The sequence below is a fragment of the Onychostoma macrolepis genome, chromosome 01 (genome assembly GCF_012432095.1).
Source record: "Onychostoma macrolepis isolate SWU-2019 chromosome 01, ASM1243209v1, whole genome shotgun sequence".
Classification (NCBI taxonomy): Eukaryota; Metazoa; Chordata; class Actinopteri; order Cypriniformes; family Cyprinidae; genus Onychostoma; species Onychostoma macrolepis.
Genome location: NC_081155.1, coordinates 44822112 through 44846074, shown reverse-complemented (window position 1 = coordinate 44846074; position 23963 = coordinate 44822112). Strand labels below are relative to the sequence as shown.

General features: G+C 35.3%; 1 protein-coding gene across 1 annotated transcript; it reads left to right on the top strand.

Annotated features, from left to right (window-relative positions):
- Window positions 1–14884: 14884 nt before the first annotated feature.
- On the top strand, window positions 14885–23487 carry LOC131544636 (carcinoembryonic antigen-related cell adhesion molecule 5-like). Its single transcript, XM_058782991.1, has 6 exons — window positions 14885–15033; window positions 17866–18162; window positions 18263–18502; window positions 20443–20736; window positions 20837–21067; window positions 22400–23487. The coding sequence occupies exons 1-6, from the start codon at window positions 14976–14978 to the stop codon at window positions 22423–22425; spliced, it is 1146 nt and encodes a 381-aa protein (XP_058638974.1). The 5' UTR covers window positions 14885–14975; the 3' UTR covers window positions 22426–23487.
- Window positions 23488–23963: the final 476 nt, after the last annotated feature.

Genomic DNA, 23963 nt, shown 5'->3' with positions numbered 1-23963 from the left:
TTAACCAACATCAAAGAATCATAAACATGTAAATCAGTTGTTTAATTATTGAAGTATCAACTCACAGGGTAAATATTTTACTGTTTTAACACCTGAAAATGGCAATTTTATGAACATCTTGTCTTTGATATCATTCAGAAAAGACAGAGCTCGTAGAGTTCTGAGGAATCTTCAAGCTCCAGATTCTACCAAAACTGATCCAAACGCAGTGAAAACAGCTCATTACAGATGATGACCTGAGGGTTCATACTTCCCTAAACACACAGAAATCACTTTATTAATTTGAATTTTTGATTTCAATAAAGGCCATAACAAGACGCATTCACAATTTACATTTGAAAGATGATTCAATGTTACTTTTTATTGGTTCATCCCTTTGCCTTGGTATCTAAATTAAACAGAAATAAATTAAATAGTCATGGTCAGAATTATTGGCACACTTGATAAGTAGAAGTATGATCTGTATTTTTTTATCCTTTTGTGCTTGCATTCAAAAAAAAAAAAAACTTTTAACAAGTAAAACTAATGACAGTGGGGGGAAATCGCTTTATGAAATAAATGTTTTGCTCTAATACACTCTAATCCAACAATGTTTGGTACCCCTAGAAATTATTGTGAGTAAAATATCTCTAAAATATCTTTAATGTTGTGGGCCTATTTTTCTGCTGGAGATCATGGACATCTTGTTCAGATATACACAGCATCATGGATAATATTAAATAGGTCTTTTATCACACTTTCGCGTTCGAAGAGCGAGGTTTCAAATAGTAGCGTAAAAAAATGGCTGTGCCAATAGAACGGGATTGTTGTGATTTATTTATTTATTTTATTTTATGATGTGATTTACTTTGATAAAGGCCAAGTCACAGGTGCCATTTTCATCGATCTTTCAAAGGCTTTTGATATGGTCAATCATTACCTTCTTCTCGATAAATTGTCTTCCATTGGTTTAACTAGGAATGTTCTTCTTTGGTTTAATGCTTACTTGCACAATAGGCGTCAGTATGTTGTGTACCAAGGTTTTCAGTCTGATTATTCGATTATTGGAAAAGGTGTTCCTCATGGTTCTACTCTAGGTCCACTACTTTTTTCTATTTATATTAATTATTTATCTCAAATATGTTTAAATTGCTCTGTACATCTCTATGCTGACGACACTGTTATTTACACCACTAATTCTGACCTGTCGCAAGTCCACAACTATTTAAAATCTGATTTTAATCTGGTTTCATAATATTCTTATGTTGAACAAGAAGAAGTCTTGCTGTATGTTATTTGGCACACGTCGGTGCAGTACCTTTTCTTTTGATTTGAATATTACTTTTGATGGTTTATCTCGAGGCTGTTGATTAATTTAAATATCTTGGCCTTGGATTGACCCTGAACTTACTTTCAAGCCTAATATTGATTATATTGTTAACAGAAAATATGGTCGTTTGCACTTACTTTATCGTTCAATTAATTGTCAAGTTCGGAAAATAATTGTTTCTCAGGTTATATTACCTCTTATTGATTATGCCGATATAGTTTATCAAAATACCTATGATACTTACAGGTGCTGGTCATATAATTAGAATATCATCAAAAAGTTGATTTATTTCACTAATTCCATTCAAAAAGTAAAACTTGTATATTATATTCATTCATTACACACAGTCTGATATATTTCAAATGTTTATTTCTTTTAATTTTGATGATTAGAGCTTACAGCTCATGAAAGTCAAAAATCAGTATCTCAAAATATTAGAATATTACTTAAGACCAATACAAAGAAAGGATTTTTAGAAATCTTGGCCAACTGAAAAGTATGAAAATGAAAAGTATGAGCATGTACAGCACTCAATAGTTAGTTGGGGCTCCTTTTGCCTGAATTACTGCAGCAATGTGGCGTGGCATGGAGTCGATCAGTCTGTGGCACTGCTCAGGTGTTATGAGAGCCCAGGTTGCTCTGATAGTGGCCTTCAGCTCATCTGCATTGTTGGGTCTGGTGTCTCTCATCTTCCTCTTGACAATACCCCACAGATTCTCTATGGGGTTCAGGTCAGGCGAGTTTGCTGGCCAATCAAGCACAGTAACACTATGGTCATTGAACCAGCTTTTGGTACCTTTGGCAGTGTGGGCAGGTGCCAAGTCCTGCTGGAAAATGAAATCAGCATCTCCATAAAGCTTGTCAACAGAAGGAAGCATGAAGTGCTCTAAAATTTCCTGGTAGATGGCTGCATTGACTGTGGACTTCAGAAAACACAGTGGACCAACACCAAAAGATGACATGGCAGCCCAAATCATCACTGACTGTGGAAACTTCACACTGGACTTCAAGCAACATGGATTCTGTGCCTCTCCACTCTTCCTCCAGACTCTGGGACCTTGATTTCCAAATGAAATGTAAAATTTACTTTCATCTGAAAAGAGGACTTTGGACCACTGAGCAACAGTCCAGTTCTTTTTCTCCACAGCCCAGTTAAGATGCTTCTGACGTTGTCTCTGGTTCAGAAGTGGCTTGGTAGCCCTTTTCCTGAAGACGTCTGAGCGTGGTGACTCTTGATGCACTGACTCCAGCTTCAGTTCTCTCCTTGTGAAGCTCTCCCAAGTGTTTGAATTTGCTTTTCTTGACTGTATTCTCAAGCTTGTGGTCATCCCTGTTGCTTGTGCACCTTTTCCTACCCAAATTCTTCCTTCCAGTCAACTTTGCATTTAATATGCTTTGATACAGCACTCTGTAAACAGCCACACCTTTCAGTAATGACCCTCTATGACTTACCCTCTTTGTGGAGGGTGTCAATGTTCGTCTTCTGGATCATTGCCAAGTCAGCAGTCTTCCCCATTATTGTGGTTTCAAAGAACAAGAGATACCCAGAATTTATACTGTAGGGATGGTCATTTATTCAAACACAAATGTAAATATTCTAATATTTTGAGATACTGATTTTTGACTTTCATGAGCTGTAAGCTCTAATCATCAAAATTAAAAGAAATAAACATTTGAAATATATCAGTCTGTGTGTAATGAATGAATATAATATACAAGTTTCACTTTTTGAATGGAATTAGTGAAATAAATCAACTTTTTGATGATATTCTAATTATATGACCATCACCTGTATTTGAAGCCTCTTAATGTGGTTTATAACTCTCTGTGTAGATTTGTGTTAAGGTGTCCATATCGTACTCATCACTGCCATATGTATGAAATGCTTAATTGAGCCCCTTTCACACTGCACGTTGGTCCCGGAAAATTGCCAGAGTGCCTTCTGTGTGAACCCAAACATGTCCCGGGATTGATTCCAGGATCGATCCCGGGTTGGGGACCTAGTAACATTGCCGGGTTCAGTCCCAGAACGAGTGCTGTGTGAACAAAAGCCGGATCAATGCCGTAAAGGGTGTGACGTAGTGATGATGCACATTATCATGTGACTGTTTTACCAGGTGTTTTGAAGGCAGATCAACGTTCGCGACGAAAAAATATGTGCAAGCTGTAATGAAGCAGAGATCAGGGAGCTCCCCACTATCCACGCTGAAGCTGAGATTGTCGCCAGCTTTAGTGAAACGGTACGTGTCACATTACCTGTCACATCAGTCTTTACGGGATCTTTACGGGATGTGTGTGAACGCACACACAGATTCCGGAAAATCGCTGGCAGTGTGAATGAACCAAAATCAAAGATCCCGGAACAAATCACGGAACACATTATCCGTGTATTTTCCGGAATCTCTGTGTGAAAGGGGCTCAAGTTACACCCTATCAAGAAGACAATTTAATTGGTTTCTGTTTATTTTTAAATGTGTTTATTATGATTGTCCTTGGTATCTGAAACAGTATTTGATTCCATATTGTCACGATTCTCATGCGCTGGAAGCAAGGAACGATGGAGACGAGGAACACTTCAACAAAACAAACTTTAATAATCCAATCACTGGGAACACAGGAAGTGTAGGAGAGCACATGGAATGATGTTTAAGACCTGACAAGGAAACATGAGGCAGACTACACATTTATACTTAACGAGGGACAGACAGGTGCGGGTAATCAACTAATAATGAGACAGGGAAGAAACTGGGTCATGGAGCACATGGGGAGGGAAAACACAACAAAAACAGTCCAGGGGCGTGACATTACTCCCCCCTCCCGAAAGGTGCGTCCTGCGCCGTAACAGCTCCACCGGGGAGGGGGGAGCGGGCAGAAAGAGATCAGGGAGGCGGCGAAGGACGGACGAGCCAGGGAAGAGACAGGAGGGACCCGGAGCAGGAGGAGCCAAGCTGGACCCAGACCACAGCCACGGAGGGAGGAGCCATGGAGGAGGAATGGCCGCCGACTCCAGGGGGCCGACCAATGGCGGCGGAGCAGGTGGAGGAGAAGCCCGAGGCAGAGACGGAGAGCTGATGAGCCAGGGCGATGGGGAGGATCCGGGGGACCAAGTTTAAACTGGCGTCATAGAACGCACGGAGCGAGTTGTCCGGGTAGCTGGAGAGGTTGGCGAGGACCAGGAACAGTCTGGTGTGGCGCTCGAGCGATCTCTCCCCCTCCAGCAGGATGTATTCCGAGGGAAGGAGGGGATCCATGAGGGAACACAATGGGGGAAAAAAAGACACTGAGGAAAAAATGGAAATAAAAATGGAGGGTACACACGGTTGTGGGTCGGGTCTTCTGTCATGATTCTCAGGTGCTGGAAGCGAGGAACGATGGAGACGAAGAATACTTCAACAAAACGAACTTTAATAATCCAATCACTGGGAACACAGGAAGCGTAGGAGACACAGAACACATGGAATGACGTTTAAGACCCGGCAAGGAAACATGAGGCAGATTACACATTTATACTAAACTTAACGAGGGACAGACAGGTGTGGGGAATCAACTAATAATGAGACAGGGAAGAAACTGGGTCATGGAGCACATGGGGAGGGAAAACACAACAAAAACAGTCCAGGGGAGTGACACGTAGATCTTCTTATTCACTTAGACATCTGCAAGTTCCTTTTTTCTTTGTTCCCAGAATTTTTAGTGAAGCCGGAACGTAGGTCTTTTCAATATAAAGCTCCTTCCGATTGGAATAATCTTCCCCAATCTTTGAGATCTGTTACTTCCCTTTATTGCTTTAGGTAATTTCTATTTTCTCATCTTAAGTTAACTTGTGTATGCTTGTAATTTGTGAAGTTTAACTTTCTTCACAAAACTGGGTCTGTCTATTGACAATAATTCAGGCAGAAATTCCTTCACGCTACTAATCGGATCCGGATATGACGACACGCGGACTGTGAAAAAGGTCTATACAAAACCTACAAAATCAAAACCTATATTCCAGACTCCGTCTGACACTTCTATATTTGCCATATGATAGAGGAGGTCTACAGTGTCCTAATTTTCATTGGTATTATTGGGCTGTGCAACTTAGAACAATTATGTTTTATTTTTATCTCAGGACTGCCCGTCTTGGGTGGATATGGAAAATTTAAGATATGCAATTAATTCAGGCTTGCCCTGGTTTGAGGTGAAAAAATATTTAGGTGCCTTCTACCCTTTATCTTGTTTTAGTCCTAATTGAGGCAATGAAAAATTTAAACCAGGCAGATTAGACGCAGGTTTCAAGATTTGGGCTGACAAGGGAATTCAAAAGATAGCAGGTCTATATGTTAACAATACTCTAATGTCATTTGAGCAAATAGTTAATACATACAATATTCACAAATTCACAAGTATTTACAAATAATAAACTATCCTCAGATCACAAAATAATTCCCTTGATATGCCATCACTGTCTATCTTGGAAAAAGAAGTGACAAGAAATTGTATTAGTAAAGGTTTAATTTCTTCATTATATAATATGCTGGTGCCAGGATCAAAGGACTCTTCAAATTATAAATTGGAAGCTTGGAGATCGGATCTTAAGGAGGATATTCAGATGGAGGACTGGATGGAAGCATGCAAGGAAGCTCAATCACTAACAATGAACACTGTTACGATCCTTGGCATCTTTGTTTTTGTGTGTTTTGCTTTGTGTACGAGAGTGTGTATGTGTGCAGGGATTGGCTCTTCATCAAGGAACGTGACTGGTGGATCTTGAGGCGGGAGACTTTAAAAGGGCGGTGCTACCAAAACATGGAGAGCTCACTTTGGCGTTTGCTGTTGTGGCGTGAAGAACTTCGGATTCCGCCTCCGCCAACAGATCACCAATGGCTTAGTGGTTATTGTTTGTGGTTTATTCTGTTTATACTAAGAAAATTATCTGGAGTGTAGGAGAGGTCTGCTATTTGTTTTTGATCTGGTTTTGCGTTGTGTCTTTGTTTAGGGAGTTAGGGAAGATCATTTGTATTTTCTTTTCTTTTTACTTAGGTTATTTATATACCTTTATTTTATTTAGTTCTTTTTGTTTGTTATTTTGGCCTTGGGCCTCTCTGAAGCTAATGCTCCTTGTATTCTTTATATTGTTCTTTAATAAATTATTTAAATTTATGTGTTGTTTTGGTGATCTGTTGGCTGTGGCTGGAATCCTGTTAACATCATCCGTTCACGTCTCACCCTAGTAAAATGGGTCGTAACAACACAAATCTGAAACTGCTACAATATAAGTGGTTGATGACATAAGTCCAGTTTACATAATTCCAGTTGTATTGCATAAATATAATGAAAATGTTCCGGACACTTGCTTAAGATGCAGTGAGTTTAAAGGTACGCTATATCGTTGTATATGGGAGTGTGAAGAAGTAAGGAATTTTTGGAAAGATGTCAAAGGAATGATAGAAAAGATCCTTGATATTAACACACCACTGTCACCTTTAATCTTTTTATTCCATTTACTGTATATCCTACGGAGCCCCTAAAGGGACATTGGCAAAAAAAAAAAAAAAAGATACCTATCGCGTGCGCACGAGATACTAACGCGTGCGCACGAGAAACTATCGCGCGCACGAGATACTAACGCGTGCGCACGAGAAACTATCGCGCGCACGAGAAACCCATCGGTGCGCACGAAACCTATCGCATGCACACGAGATACTAACGCGTGCGCACGAGAAACTATCGCGCGCACGAGATACTATAGTTACAGTTTCCGGTTGCATCACTTCTGCCATCTTACACAGAAGAAAACAAGAGCATGCATGTGCATGAATTAGCCTAATTGAGATCTATTTTGGCCTTCAATACTAAAACATTGTGTCTGTTCTTGCATTCGGACACAGATAAATCATCACTGAACAGCATAAGAACGGCTTTTCTCTCAGGCTATATTCCACCTGAGCAATAACTAACATCTCAGGACTGTCCATCTGTACATAACTTCTCAAAACTTTTCATCTGTAAAATAGCACATTCATAATTCTTTCTATTTTCTCTATAGGCCTATGTTGTACATAACCTAAAACATCTGCACATTCATAATTCTATTTTATCTATAGTTTTATTACCATAGTTATTGTTTTTTAATGCATTGTCTATTCTGTTTATTATTAGCCTTATATTTCACTCTATTACCTTAAATTATATGCATGACTACACTCTCTCTGTACTTTCTCCACTGGATGCTCCTGTCACCAAGACGAATTTCTTGTGTTTTTGTGCGTGTAAACACACTTGACAATAAAGCTCTTTCTGATTCTGACATTTAAAACGCATTTTGAGGTCTGGAAGGATTGGTAGCTACAGTATAAAAGCTCAAATTTTAGATTTCGATATGGCAATAGCCTATTGTCCCACATAAAACTTTAATAGCCAGTCAAATATGTATATAATCGAAAGCGATTAATTTATTTTTGATAATTATTACTTTACTTCAGTTTGGTTTTCAATAACTGCTGTTAGTTTCGTTTCATTTTCGTTTTTATTTCTTTGACATTTCTTTGACATTTTCTTTCTTTCTTGATAAATAAATGCCTTTATTTTCGTTAAATACAGTTCCTAATATAACATGTCTTAAGATTTTCAAACATATGCTGACGAAAACAATACGATCGCGCTGACATTTGCAAAGCGAGTGCCTTTCCTCGAGTCGCGATCTCCCTTATAAAGTACAATTATTGCGTATTGATCTATGCATTACAGTAGGTCTTAATATAGATCTGTCTCAATATTAATCATACATAAAAAGAAAATGTGGAATCACTTGCATGCTCTTGATTAAACTACCGTTTATTTGCATATTTGTTCTTATATTGAATAACAAAGATAAAAAAATAGCTATATTGTGATTGATAAATATATAGTCATTATTATTAAGAAAAGAATTGGAGGAAAATATGCAACGTTGCTTGGTGATTTTGCTTTGTAATCTTTAACTCGATTTTTCTCAAAATCAGATCTGCTGCCCGCCTCTATTGCCTTCAAACGGCTGTAGCTCAGTGATTTTTGTCTGATTCCAACAAGTCATATATAATTTTTTATATTATATATATTTTATTTTTATATCATTTTACTCATTTTAGAATGTTCGTCACATTCATTTTTAGAATTATTACTTTATTGTAGTTATAGGCTTTCAATAACTGTGTTTCATTTTAGTTTTCATTTATTTTGAGATTTCTTTCTTTCTTTATTTGCCTGCATGTTTTATTTCCGTTAAATACAGTTCTTAATACAACATATTTTACTGTTTAAACATGAATACAATATTTATTACATTTAAACTCGTTTAACAAGCATTTTAGAAGTAAATGAAATATCGTATACATATTTAAACGGTAAAATGTTATATTAGGAACTGTATTTAACGAAAATAAAGGCATTTATTTATCAAGAAAGAAAGAAATGTCAAAGAAATGTCAAAGAAATAAAAACGAAAATGAAACGAAACTAACAGCAGTTATTGAAAACCAAACTGAAGTAAAGTAATAATTATCAAAAATAAATTAATCGCTTTCGATTATATACATATTTGACTGGCTATTAAAGTTTTATGTGGGACAATAGGCTATTGCCATATCGAAATCTAAAATTTGAGCTTTTATACTGTAGCTACCAATCCTTCCAGACCTCAAAATGCGTTTTAAATGTCAGAATCAGAAAGAGCTTTATTGTCAAGTGTGTTTACACGCACAAAAACACAAGAAATTCGTCTTGGTGACAGGAGCATCCAGTGGAGAAAGTACAGAGAGAGTGTAGTCATGCATATAATTTAAGGTAATAGAGTGAAATATAAGGCTAATAATAAACAGAATAGACAATGCATTAAAAAACAATAACTATGGTAATAAAACTATAGATAAAATAGAATTATGAATGTGCAGATGTTTTAGGTTATGTACAACATAGGCCTATAGAGAAAATAGAAAGAATTATGAATGTGCTATTTTACAGATTAAAAGTTTTGAGAAGTTATGTACAGATGGACAGTCCTGAGATGTTAGTTATTGCTCAGGTGGAATATAGCCTGAGAGAAAAAGCCGTTCTTATGCTGTTCAGTAATGATTTATCTGTGTCCGAATGCAAGAACAGACACAATGTTTTAGTATTGAAGGCCAAAATAGATCTCAATTAGGCTAATTCATGCACATGCATGCTCTTGTTTTCTTCTGTGTAAGATGGCAGAAGTGATGCATCCGGAAACTGTAACTATAGTATCTCTTGCGCACGCGATAGTTTCTCGTGCGCACGCGTTAGTATCTCGTGCGCACGCGTTAGTATCTCGTGCGCACGCGATAGGTTTCTCGTGCGCACGCGATAGGTATCTTTTTTTTTTTTGCCAATGTCCCTTTAGGGGCTCCGTAATATCCTAAGGAGATCAAGTAAAAAAAAAAGACGGAATATATATTTATAAATATATTTATTCTTCAAGCAAAACGGCTTATTTCTTTAAATTGGAATGTGCACCAAATATAGGACGTTGGCTGAAAGAAATGGTAATAAATGTCAATGGAAAATATAACATATATTAAGAGATAAATACATAATTTTTGATGGAGTTTGGGGACCTTTCAAAATGTGGTGGAGTTGGAAGTATGCTGATAGAAGACTAAGAAAAGAGGTGATATTATATATTAATGCAAAATACCGAGAGGCTTTTGTATTTATTTTGTATTATTTAAATTTTTTATTTTTTGTTGTGTGTTCTCTTTGTTACATGGAAATGTATATGTACATGTGTATAGTTAAAATGCAATACATTTAAAAAAAATAATAAAAATATTAAAACCTGACTGCCTCTGTTAGAAATCTTATAATGGTACAACGCTGAATCTTCCATCAGGACAACGATCCCATGTTGACTTTGCCATATTTGCTACTCAACTTCAGCACATGCATGGGCGAAATGTATGTGTAACTAACTGTCAGGGATCGGTCGAGAGATGAGGCGAGGACTCAAGTGAGAAAGTGGGTCTTTTTATTAAAAAAAGAAACAAAAGATGAACAAAAACCACCCCGAGGGGGAAAACAGGCAGGCAGGCAGGCAGGCAGGCAGGCAGAGAGAGAGCTACAGCACACATAGACAAACCCACACACGATACCAAACATCCAACATTAACAACAAAACCGCACAGGACTGCAGACACCAGGAGACTATATGGGGAGCCAAACGAGGAGGACACAGGTGAAGTAACTGAAACAATAATGAGATAACAAGGAGGGTGGGGTCAGACAATAGACAGGAAAGCACATGGCACAAACAACAAACAATAAGCCATGTGCTAACACACACAGTGACATCTGGTGGCCAACCAGGGCACACCAGCAGGGCCGTGACACTAACAGCCCAAGCTAATTCTATATATATATATATATATATATATATATATATATATATATATATTTATTATTTTTTTAATAGCGTATCTAAAAGCTTAATTGTGTTTACAATTACAATTTTGTTCCCTACCATAAAAATAAGTGACTTAAGAACAGCATTGAATAATTATGACATGGCTGTGTTATTATATTTCTCATTTATATCCTGTATCGCCATCGCAATGACCAGTCAGTGGTGTTCAAGAAATCAGTCGAGTTTGTGGCCTTGATTTGTTTGGTCTGCATAACCGACATCCTCAGTTGATGATTCTGCAAAACCAGCAACTCCCTGATCACAAACTTTCTCTTCTCTTTTCTGTTTCTTTGATCGGATGTTTTGGCAGACTGGCTAAGCTGTTTTTACACTAAAAAGGAAGTTTTGAGTTGTTTTATTGCACAATGATGTCTTATGTGTCATTTTGATTTCTCAGTTCATGATCCCTTTAAAGTCCCATCTAGAGTTCATAAATATACTCATAAAATTCAAACTGTTGAAAATTGAAATCGACACCCAAACAAACAATTTTGTGAATATACGCTAGATGTGTGTGCTGAAAAAAGTGTCAACAGAGTTCTGTATGACATCTGGAAATTCATAGTTAATGTCATGATGACTGGTACTGTGTTTTTATCCTTAAATTATGTAAAAATAACTGTTGCAAAACAAAACACTTTACCACAGCAAGAATAGCAGTGTTCAGTGAGAACTGCAAGATTTAAAAGTCATAATTGCAATCACTTTTCAAACATATTTTGATACGAAAATTCAAATATTTATCTGTTAATCAAGGCATTATCTGTGTTAATCTGTTTACATTACTTAAAGGGGTCATGTTACATTTCTAAAAAGAACACTATTTTGTGTATTTGGTGTAATGCAATGTGTTTATGCTGTACATCGTTGTTGCTCCTCTATGCCCCACCTTTCTGAAACGCGTCGATTTTTACAAAGCTCATCATTCTGAGAAACGAGGTGTGCTCTGATTGGCCAGCTATCCAGTGCGTTGTGATTGGCCGAATACCTCAAGTGTGATACAGAAATGTTACGCTGCTTACCGTATTGTGATGCTGTGTCCCGGTGAGTAAAACCCACTATAAACGAGGCATTTGTTGCATCCAGTGGGGACATAATTACTATATAATTATTATAATGACTTACGCTGTCTTTTTACAGGTTGCGTTGCATCGCGCCGCGTAAACATTACCATGTCTGCATTTGTAATCGGAGAAACGACAAACAACAAGCACTACTCTACACAGCTCAAAACTTGCGTTTGAATCGTCAGTGGCAAATTCTTTAAATAAGAAAACATACTTACAGGCTGTGAGTCAGAAGCACCAGACTGTCCTTGCAAAGTTGGAATTGCCCCACTTTATAGAAGCAGCCTTTGAGCACAGCTGGTATTGTAGGCTACTCTCCCAGGTTCAGGAAATAGTCCTCCATAAAATGTGCTGCACACACTCTAATATTTGGGTTGAACTGTTCTGGAACAGTGTTGTAAATACAACTTAACCACTGTCCTCTTTTGGAAGCCCAAACAAAGTAGTTTCGCTTTCACAATGACATACAGCGTCTCCAGGACATGGCGCCGGCGGCAGCAACACTACTATACAATACTACAGCGAGAATAAAAATCACGCCCCATTTCATTGCATATACATTTGGTGTTTTGCAAATCTCCCCACACCGTGATGTAGATGTGGGGGTGTGTTTGAATAAGCCGTTTTAGGGGGGCGTGGTCGAGTTTTAACTTTTATGAAGAATATCTCTTTGGTTTTGAAACTTCAGGGACCTTATCTATGCACAAATAGCTTGTAACACTCCAAAAACTTGAAATCGCATCATATGACCCCTTTAATGCCCAACTATTTAAAAAAATCTCCTGCCCACTGCTTTGGTTATCACTTTGTCAATCATTGCAATTTCAAAAGTGAAACCTACATTTATAATGATGGATTAGAGGGAATATATATCAGCTCATATGATTGCTGTGTGTGCAGGGCACTACATGATCGTTGGTCCTCTTAGAAGAGTGGAAAAACTCTTCTAAACACTTTTATTCAAATTCTGAATGGATTGTATGTAGTCAAAGGCAAGCATTTCCTTTATAATAGGGCCCATGAAACACCAGGGGGGCCCCTTTCTCTCAAATATGATTTAATTATAGTTTCATTTTTTATTTTGGCCAGCTTTTATGAAAACATGAATGTTCCTTTCCTTTAAAGGTGACCTATTATGCCCCTTTTTACAAGATGTAAAATAAGTCTCTGATGTCCCCAAAGTGTATATGTAAAGTTTTAGCTCAAAATACCCCACAGATAATTTTAATAGCTTGTTAAAATTGCCACTTTTAAACAGCCAAAACAGTTTTTTTGTATGTCCCTTTAAATGCAAATCATCTGATTGTACTGTGCATAATAAATGAGTGTTTATGAATTACACAGACGGGGAGCACGCCATGATAAAACAACAACATAGCTGGTCTTATGGTGCCTTGCATGCTATCACAAACTTCATAAGTCCCACTGGTGATTAGCTCTACAGATTTAAGCAGACTACTTCACATTGCATTCATATGCAAATTTTAACTATCACATTCCTATTTACGATCTTTCTGGAAGCACACGAAGGCAGCACCAGTGAAAACAAGCAGATACAATGATATCTTAAGCAAGCAGCCTTACAGAGTGCCAAGAAACTCTTTCACAAATGCAATTTGGAAAACAAACTCGTGATACTTCGTTTGTCTGGAGCTGACGTTCGTGCACAAAACATTGGTATTGATTCCTAAATATATAGGGGGCTTTATACCGATTCTTTTCCCTGACATTTCCTTTGAAAATGAAACTTAACCACAGTGTCCTCAGCGGCTCAGATGGAGGGAGCCTATGGAGACTCCTATGTTTATTGGTGTATCCCAAAACAAAATTAATTGGTTTGGTACTTTGGTGCAGACATTGTATCTCCAGCAGCTAACTTACAGCTAGAGAACAGTAATGGCGGACTGCAGCTTCTCACTCAGAGCTGTGTCTATGCTAATAAGGTAGAGAGCACCATAAATGTGCAGGACTTTTTCCCCTTGGTGACGTGAACAGAGGGAGAATCTGAAACAGCTCGTTTGGAGAGACTGTTTATGATTTTTTGGGATTATAAAAAAAGAGTAGGTGGATTTTTAACATTATAGGCTGGTTGTTTTCACACAACTGTGTTCAAACACCTTATGAAAGTGATTTTTGCATAATAGGTCCCCTTTAATGCAGTGCGCTGTCGCTCCTTCTGCGTAATCTCCAAATCAGTCAAATCATGTAATCTGTCGTATAAAGTCTCCTGCCGGCCTTGCTCAATACTTGGTGTATCAGAATGTCCAATATGGTTATATTTTCTTATTTTTCATATTCATTCATACTATATATTCATGATGAATTATTATTTTATGGTTTTATTGCATTATTTTAATATTACTGTTTTATGCATGCTTTGAAGATCTTCATCTCTTTAGCTCTTGCAGCTTACTGTACACAGACTTTAGTCTATTCTCTTAGAATTTTAGCAGAATTCATTCTGGATATTGTATCCATTTTTAATCTTTCCTTTTTAATTTTTCATATTTTTACATTTAATCACCTGTAATCAATTATGATAATTGATTTTCCTGAAATATAATTCCATCATCTGCCTGTATCTCTTTCTCGTGCATCAGTACTAAAAAAAAGTGTTAAAAGCGTACTGAACTGTGGAAGAGACATGTTTTTCGTGTGCACAATTTGAGACGGAGTGAAACACGGACAAATATAGGCTACTTTGCGCTTTGGTTGTGCACTTAAAGGGACAAATACACACAAAAATATGTCAAAATGTCCGTCTTGGTGAGTTTTCAATAAAACCCAATCAGTTAGCCTATTTTTCTATTGTATTTGCCCTATTGTTTGTAATTTTCTTCCTTTTTTGTATTATTGACTGTTTCAACTGTGAAACTGCTCTGAAGGAATATGTTTAGGGGTTGGTGAGCATATGCCCCCTGACAAAGTTTTGATCGGAACTGTTAATGAATTTCTCATTTATATATAGCCATCGCAATGACCAGTCAGGGGTGTTTCAATAAATCAGTCGAGTTTGCTGCCTTGATTTGATTGGTCTGCATAACCGACATCCTCAGTTAATGATTCTGCAAAACCTCCAACTCCCTGATCGGAATTTATTTCTGTCTAGTCGAGCTGATTGTGAAAAAGTTCTGGAACATTTGCTGTTTTCAGAAGAGCAATGAGCTGCCAATACAGTCTCTTATTTTTATTCCTCTGTGGCTTTGCTGCACACACTGGTAGGTCATGTTTTCATTTTAAGTAGATATTTTAATAAACTGAAGTTTTAAAAAAATCCCTTTACTGTTGGCCTAAATATACTTTGTTGCATTGTGTTATTTATATCAAGTGCATACTTAAGAAAACATCACTGTAAATCATATTTTCTAAGTTAACTTAAAAATGTACTTAATATAAGAACAAGGTACAGGTCAAAAAATACCTCCTTAAGGCAAAAACTGCATTTTACTGTCATTTTTGGACACTTATAAATGCAAATCTAGTAACGTTTACATGCAAACTGCTGCAATGAGAGTTTGTGCAATCTACTTCTAAAAGAAGACACTTATGTCAAAGTACATGTAGTCGTTTTTTTTTTTTCTTTTGGTATGTATCTCTTATCACTTCAGATGTTTGTTCTATTCGACTGTAAGTTCTCTGCAAAATGGACTTCACAGGATATTCTGCCTTGATTCCACTTCGAACGGAGAGTATATGTTTCATTCAAAGAGCATTAAAGTGTGCGAGACGTGAATTTAAATTGTTTTTACAGAGGTATATTATTTCACTCTTCACACTTATCTAAAGACAAACACAATTCCATTACTTGAGTGCAAGTATAGATACTGCTGGTCAAATATTACTCCATTACAAGTAAAAGTTGTAAAGACTGATTTTTATTTAATTAAAAATACAGAAGTACATGCTTTTAAAAGTACTTAAGTACCAAAAGTAAATTTCTTTTTATGTAAATCCACTGTTTTATTATTGTTGTATGTAATACTCACAATACTTTGTCTCTGAAGCAGCTTACAATACATTACGCCTACTGAATACACTTGAATACACTGAATACTGTATAACTTTACAACAGCAACACTGCTTTAGCATAAAAGCGAAAAAACAGCAAGATTTATTTGACATCAAAACAAACATTCAAAAATGTTCTCTAATCACTCTTGTGGATGTCATACACAGAACGGTCTGTGCTGTGCTGCTTCAAGTCAAACAGTTCTTCTGTGGCTTTATGGGTAATATTTTCATTTACACAGTTTTGCAAAATCAGACAATATTGTGTCTAATATATACCACATTAACTTCTTATTATTGAATTATTGTAAATAAATATCACATTTGCAAGTGGTCAGTGTTCATAAAATGCTGGGAAATCACTTCACGTAACCTTACAAGAGTGATTACTGATAGGCTGTCTAATAAATAAATAAATCACCCACTGACTTTCAAAGCTGCTACATTGTAACGACTTCCTACATTGACGATCTTGATTGAAATGTAGTGGAGTGAAAAGTACAATACTTGTCTTTCAAATGTAGTTAAAGTCATAAGTTTCCAGAAAAAAATAATACTCTGTAAAGTACTGTAAGGTCCACCCGCTGGTCCAACGACGGCTGCCAGTGGGACGGCTGAAGGCTTCCTGAGTGTTCGGTCTTTTCAGTGAGCAAAGTTATTTAATTTAAGCTAAATTCTATTCTGACTCCATTTTATTATGTCCTTGAATCTAGGTTAGAATGCCAATTATTATTGATCATCCATAGGATAATTTATCTAGACATTTGATTATTCAATTTACTCTTCAATATTATTGTACTCATTCATTCATTCAGGTTCTCATGTCGCTCAAAGATATCGCTTCGGCCGTTAGTGTACCTTATGGTCACATACTCATCAGTCTTGGTTATTACAGAGGTAACTGACTAATACTTTAGACGGCCGCTCCTATGCTTATTTCTAGTCAGAGTTTATGACCACTAGGCCTACTATAGCTTTGGTTTGGTCATGCCATGGTTTCCCATGCACACTTAGCTAGAGTAATATTACAATAAACAGAGGTTAGGCTTACCCTATTTAGGTTGGTCGAACAACATCCAGTTGACCTAAACAGAAATTGACTTTTAAAAAGAAACCCATCTTGAGAAATATTCATTCTCTATAATGTTTATGTTTATTCCTCATAGTAAACCAACAGATACAACCCAGAATGCATTAAAAAAATGATTTGTGAATTTGAAATGTGAAGTAAATTCAGTCAAGTATGTCCTAGGGTTTGAATTATATTGTGCATTTTTAGGACCATCTCATGAAATAACATTGGCCCGTATATTGTATTATGCATGATGCTGTTTTTAGGATTTTTAACAGCTTAAAATAGAAGTCTCTTATTTGTTATTCATTTCATGACATCTGTTCTTGTCTTGTCATGTAAAGGCCCAGGTCTTGATAAACTATTTGACTTTGAGATCTTCTGCAATGAACAATTGTGTACATCTACCTTTAATAAAAGACACGTACAGAAAGTCAAATATAAAATCATAGCGGAGACCAGATGAACATTTAACATTCAAGGAACCTTTTCATTCCACAAATACAAAGTGGAAAAAGTTTCTTTAAACTATTAAAATGTTCTTCACACTAAGAAATGGTTCTGACTGAAAATGTTTGGACTGAAAGGTTCTTTGGTGGACCAATTTTTCAATTATTATTATTATTATTATTTTTAGGGCATTGACATGAAAACCTTTTGAAACATTTACTTCATAGCTGTCTGACAGAGAATCCACATCTCTGCAGATTTTGAGTCAAATGTCTTATTTAACGAATGCTTATTCAATCAAGCACTGATTTGTTGGTTTTAACATCTCGTTCAAAATTGTCTTAAATTAGAATATTTTTGTGAAATTCAATTACAGATTTGAACTGAATCATTGTATTGTATTCTGAATAACTGTAACATTCATTCTCTATAATGTTTATGTTTATTCCTCGTAGTAAACCACATATGAGTTCATGAACTTCATTGAGTTTTATTAAGTGCTAATATCATCTTATTACAGTCTCAACAAAGACATGTGGAAGAGAGCTACTAGAGGGAACGTCCTGCACCATCAAGCTGCCAACAAAAAACACTGACACATCTGGAGAGATCATATGGACCCATCTCTCTAGTGGTGCCTTCATTCTCAGGAGCACTGGGAAGATCAGGACAAACACTCCAGATCTAACAGTAGACGAAGATGGATCATTAACATTTAAAAGTGCTAGTCTGAACAACACCGGCAAATATAGATACACTGTTTTTAATGCTGAAGGTTCACAGATTGATGCTGGAGAAAAGGAAATGAACGTTTATGGTAAGAGGACAAATATTCATACCATCATAATTACAATATAAGAGTGTATATTTCTACAGTAGTTCCAGTTGTAGGAAATAACCACCTATTTCTGTCTCAGCAAAGGCTCCTAAACCTACTGTGATGTTTGGCTATGATGATGGTTACGTTAATCTCACCTGTGACACTGGAGACCGTACAGATCTGACTGTATCCTGGTATAAAGAAGGCAAAATCATCCAGAATGAAAAAAACCCAAAACTGCTCTTGACATCTGCTCAAGTACAGGAGAATGAACCGTACTCATGCAGCGTAAGCAATCCTGTCAGCAATGAGGAAAGTAACAGTGTTACAGTATCACGTAAGTCGTTCTTATTTTATGTGCTTCTCATTCGCCACCAGACCCCTTCTCTCTCACACTCACACTCCTGTCTGGAGCTTTGTGAAGAGCAGCAATTAAGGGACGTGCTGATGATGATAATCAGCAAGAGGCAGCCGATCTGTCACACCAGCAACACATTGACTGTGCAGAACAATGTTAAACTGTGCACTAACTAACTGATGTATAAGATATCTCAGAACATGGAACATATTATACATTGCCAGTCAAAACGTTTGTTAAAACTTAAACTTACACTGACTGTTTAAACAAAAACAAAACAAACAAAAAAAGTAAAAGAAAGAAAAAGAAAGAAAAAACTGAACTTGAGAACTCAAAAGTTAGTCACTTAATACAGCTGCATATTTTAATTTGCATAATCTTAAAATATTAAGGCAGCACAAAGACGTTTAACATCAATTTATTTATTTATTTTTTCACAGTGTATTTTATTCCACATCAAAATAATGAAATAACACAAATGGAAGTCTGGGAATTATGTGCTGACAAAAAAAAAAAAAAAAAAAGGCATATTAACTTGAAAAGAAGAAGTGCTTTCTTTTTGTTGATCTTACTCCACAAAAACCCAGTGGAAAAGGTTATTTTGAATTCTTTAGGTTTGTTTTATGTTTCATGTCTTATAAAAGTCCTATTTAGCAAATGCTTTTTTTAATTAAAAAAAAAAAAAAAATATATATATATATATATATATATATATATACACACATATATGTGTGTGTTTTTTTTTTTTTTTTTGTGAAATTTTAGTATCATAATATGTTGCGTAAATAATTAAACATTTGAAGGCAGATTTGAACTGAATCATACTGTATTTTCAGAACAGTTTATTTTTACATAAACATTAAGTCAGGGAATATATGTTGTAATTTTACATACTTAAATTTTTAGTTATTTATTTAATGTTTTATTTGTTTAGGGACAGATACAGTAAACATAGATTAAACTGAAATAACATGCATGTATCACAGTGCTTGTAGAAAAAGCTAATTTGCAACACTTGTCCCAATGGGCTTTTATAAATTACAGTTACAAAAACAACAAGAATTAACCAAATAAATAATTTAAAAAAATAAATATAACTACAATCTTGTTGCTGAATCAACCAAGATTTTGTATCTTTTTTAGAATCATTATAATTTGAAGCAGTTTTAAATAATCAGACAATTAATTCCAAAATTGTACACCTTTCACTGAGAGGAGAGTCTGAGCAAAAGATTTACAAAAGATGTTTTACAAAAAAAAAAAAAAAAAATTAATATTTATTTTAATTCATAACTTATTTTAATTTATTTTAACTTAATTTAATTTATTATTTAATTTAATTTTTTTTTTTTTTTAATTATTTGTTGCTACCCTCTTACCTGTTTCGTAATAGTTGTTCTGTTTAAGTTCTGATGAAACCCCTGTGTGTGTTAAATGAAACGTATTGTTTTATGGTTGTATCGATGCTGCGTTAGAATCCATTCTAAAGGAATTCCAAAAGGCAAAGGTGAGCAGGCAGGCAAAAGGTTCAAACACAGTAATCAGTTCAATCAGGCTACAAAAACAAAGGGTAATCCAGACAATCATGAATCGAGTAATCAGGCAGAATCATACACAAGACAATCAGGCAAAACAAGGAAACTGATCGGTAAGGCAGTAGGAAATGATCGTATAGGGAGCAGCAAACAGTCTGTACTCAGACGAGGGCTTCCTCTGCTGGCGTGGTGTTTCAGAGCTCAGTAATGGCAGAATACAATAGTTTTGTCTAAGGTTTGTGTCTAAACGGAAATTGACTTTTAAAAAGAAACCCACCCTGAGAAATATTCATTCTCTATAATGTTTATGTTTATTCCTCATAGTAAACCACATTTGAGTGCATGACTCCTGCAGAGTTTTATTAAAAGCTAATATCATTACAGTCATAAAGACATGTGGAAAAGAGCTGTTAGAGGGAACGTCCTGCACCATCCAGCTGCCAAGAAGAAACAATGAAAAACCTAATGAGATAAGATGGATCAATCTCTCTAGTGGTGACTTCATTCACAGGAGCAATGGGACGATCAAGACGAGCACTACAGGTCTAACAGTGGAAGAAGATGGATCACTAACATTTGAAAGTGTTAGTCTGAAGAACACCGGCAAATATAGATACACTGTTTTTAATGCTGAAGGTTCACAGATTGATGCTGGAGAAAAGGAAATTAAAGTTTATGGTAAGATCGCAAATATTTATACCACCATAATTACAAAATAAGAGTGTATATTTCTACAGTAGTTCCAGTTGTAGGAAATAACCACATGTTTCTGTCACAGCAAAGGCTCCTAAACCTAATCTGACGTTTCAAGTAATGTCGATGCTCTCCTGTGACATTGGAAAGCGTACAGATCTGACTGTATCCTGGTATGTAGATGGCAAAATCATCCAGAATGAAAAAAACCCAATTCTGCTCTTGATATCTGCTCAAGTACAGCAGAATAAACCGTACTCATGCACTGCAAGCAATCCCGTCAGCAGTAAGGAAAGTGACAGCATGACAATATCACGTAAGTCGTTCTTATTTCATGCGCTTCTATTTCTTCAATATATTAGCTTTATGTTATAATTATGTATTCAATATGTAATATTTATCTTTTTAAAAATGCTCAATCTAAATCATGATCCTTTGAGCTTTTGAATAGATCTGACCTTAAATACTGATGTTAAAAAACCTAATATATTCAGGCACAATTACTGATCTATCAAATGACTGTGTGACTTTTAATGATTTCAGTTTTGTTTTATGAAATATGCACTGGTTGTTGGTCTGGCTGCTTCCTGTTTTTGCTGCATGGAACAATGACAATAAAGCAACAGTATTTTCCAACAACACATTGAATGTGCAGAACAGTATTAAACTGTGTGCTAACTGATATAAGATATCTCAGGACATGGAAACATATTTTACATTGGCAGTCAAAACGTTTTTCCAAAGTTACAGTTATTCACTCAGTTGTCACTTAACACAACTGCAAATTTATTTTGAATAAACTTAAAATTTTAAGTCAGCAGAAATGATTTATACATTTGAAATGAAGAGTAAATTCAATAAACTGTGTCCAAAGATTTGACTTACTGTATATTGTGCATTTTAAGGACCGATTAAAAAATTAACTGTGGCCCGTGTAATGTATTATGCATTATGTAGTTTTTAGGATTTTTAATAAACCTATAAACCATGCATAAACACTTATTTGCAAATATTGACTTTTATTTTAATGCCTAATATGTCAAAAACAAAATGTTTCTTGTCTCATCACATTCTGTTAGGAATACATGAATCATTTTCAGATTTATTTATAATTTATTATACTTATTTTATTATGTGTATTATATTATATGTCTTATGTAAATAAATATGCATTCCATTTAAAATATTTTAATTAAATAATGTGATCTCTCATATGGCCTATTGGCATCAAAAAATCCACAACCACTGCATATAATAGATCAACTTCTATTAAATTCTATTATTATAGTCTTGTACAGTCTACATCAGGGTTTCTGAGTTACTGAAAAGTTAATAATTAAATCGAATGTCAAATTAAAATGGGGAAGAACAATTAATTGCAGTAAAATTGAAATTGTGATATAATTTCTAAAAACACTTATAGATAGATAGTTTTCATATGAGATTAAATGTTCAGTTCAAATTGCAATAACAATATATATTTAAAAAAAATATATATATATATATTTTTTTTTGAATGATCAATGAACTATGAACATGGAAATTTATTGTTAAATTATTGAAATATTAACTAAAAGGGAAAATATTTTACTGTTTTAACATCTAAAAATGGTAATTTTATGAACATCTTGTCTTTGATATCTTTCAGAAAAGACAGAGCTCGTAGAGTTCTGAGGAATCTTCAAGCTCCAGAATCCACCAAAACTGATCCAAACGCAGTGAAAACAGCTCATTACAGATGATGACCTGTGTGTTCATACTTCCCTAAACACACAAAAATCACCTTAAGAATTTGAATTTTGGAATTCAATAAAACCATAATAAGACGCATTCACAATTTACATTTGACAGATGACTCAATGTTACTGTTTATTGGTTCATCCCTTTACCTTGGTATCTAAATTAAACAGAAATAAATTACACAGTTGTGGTCAGAATTATTGGCACCCTTGGTAAATACGATCAAAGACTGTGAAAAAAAAAATCTGAATTTATCCTTTTGCGTTTGCAAATCACTTTAGGATTTTTTTATTTTCTAAAACACTTTAACCCACAATTATTGGTACCCCTAGAAATTATTGTGAGTAAAATATCTCTAAAGTATCATATTCCCTTTCATATTAACAATTTTAGCACTCCAGGGTGACTCTTCCTGTTCTATAGCATTATACATATGAGAAAAAACAAATGTCAAATTCCGTTAATCATCAGAAAAGTCTCAATAAATAAATAAATAAATAAAACATCTATCACCACACGTTGTCTTTCATGAAAAATAAATAAATAAATAAGAAAAGAAAATGCTCTCTTCTGAAGGATCTGAGGATCCTCAAATGCAAACTGTGTGTGTTTTGCTTCAAGAGAAAAACAATACGTTTCTTTTGTTGTTTTACTTTCTTTCATTTGTTCATTTAATCATTTATCATTGAATCATTTTATTATTACATTTAATATTTTACAATAATCATTTTAGCCATTTATATACTCATTTCATTGATTCATTACTTGATTGGTCATTTATATTATATTATTGATTTTTTTTATTTTTCCATTGTTGTTTAGTCTTATGACTGTGTTGTTTCAAGTTCTGTTTGTTTTCATTAATAAGAAATAAGAGGGAATGTTTATGGAGATTTAAGGTTTATGGGATGTCGTTACTTGTTGGATTTGTGCTGGTCAGACGAAGTCTGAGCATTGAAACATACGCAACTAAGATTATTCAATAAACTCTGCTACTCATCACTTTGTCTCCTGCTTCTGCTCTTCACTGGCTTCTTGGCTGATAAAAGGTTGTTAATAGAGTTATGGGTACTACTTTTCATTACTTTAAAATTACTTTTGGCCTAGCTGATTTAACACATTGATTTATACATGATAATTCTGTACCATATTGATATAAAAATACAAAGAGAAAGAAAATATATTCCTTCTGTTATTATTAACAAAGTGAAGTGCATTAAAGGGGACCTATTATGCAAAAATCACTTTTATAAGGTGTTTGAACACAGTTGTGTGGCCGAAGTGTGTGAAAACAACCAGCCTATAATGGTAAAAATCCACCCACTCATTTTTTTTTATAATTTAAAAAAAATCATAAACAGTTTCTCAGAATGAGCAGTTTCAGATTCTCCCTCTGTTCACGTCACTGAGGGGAAAAAGTCCCGCCCATTTGTGACGCTGCCCTATAAGCATAGACACAGCTCTGAGTGAGA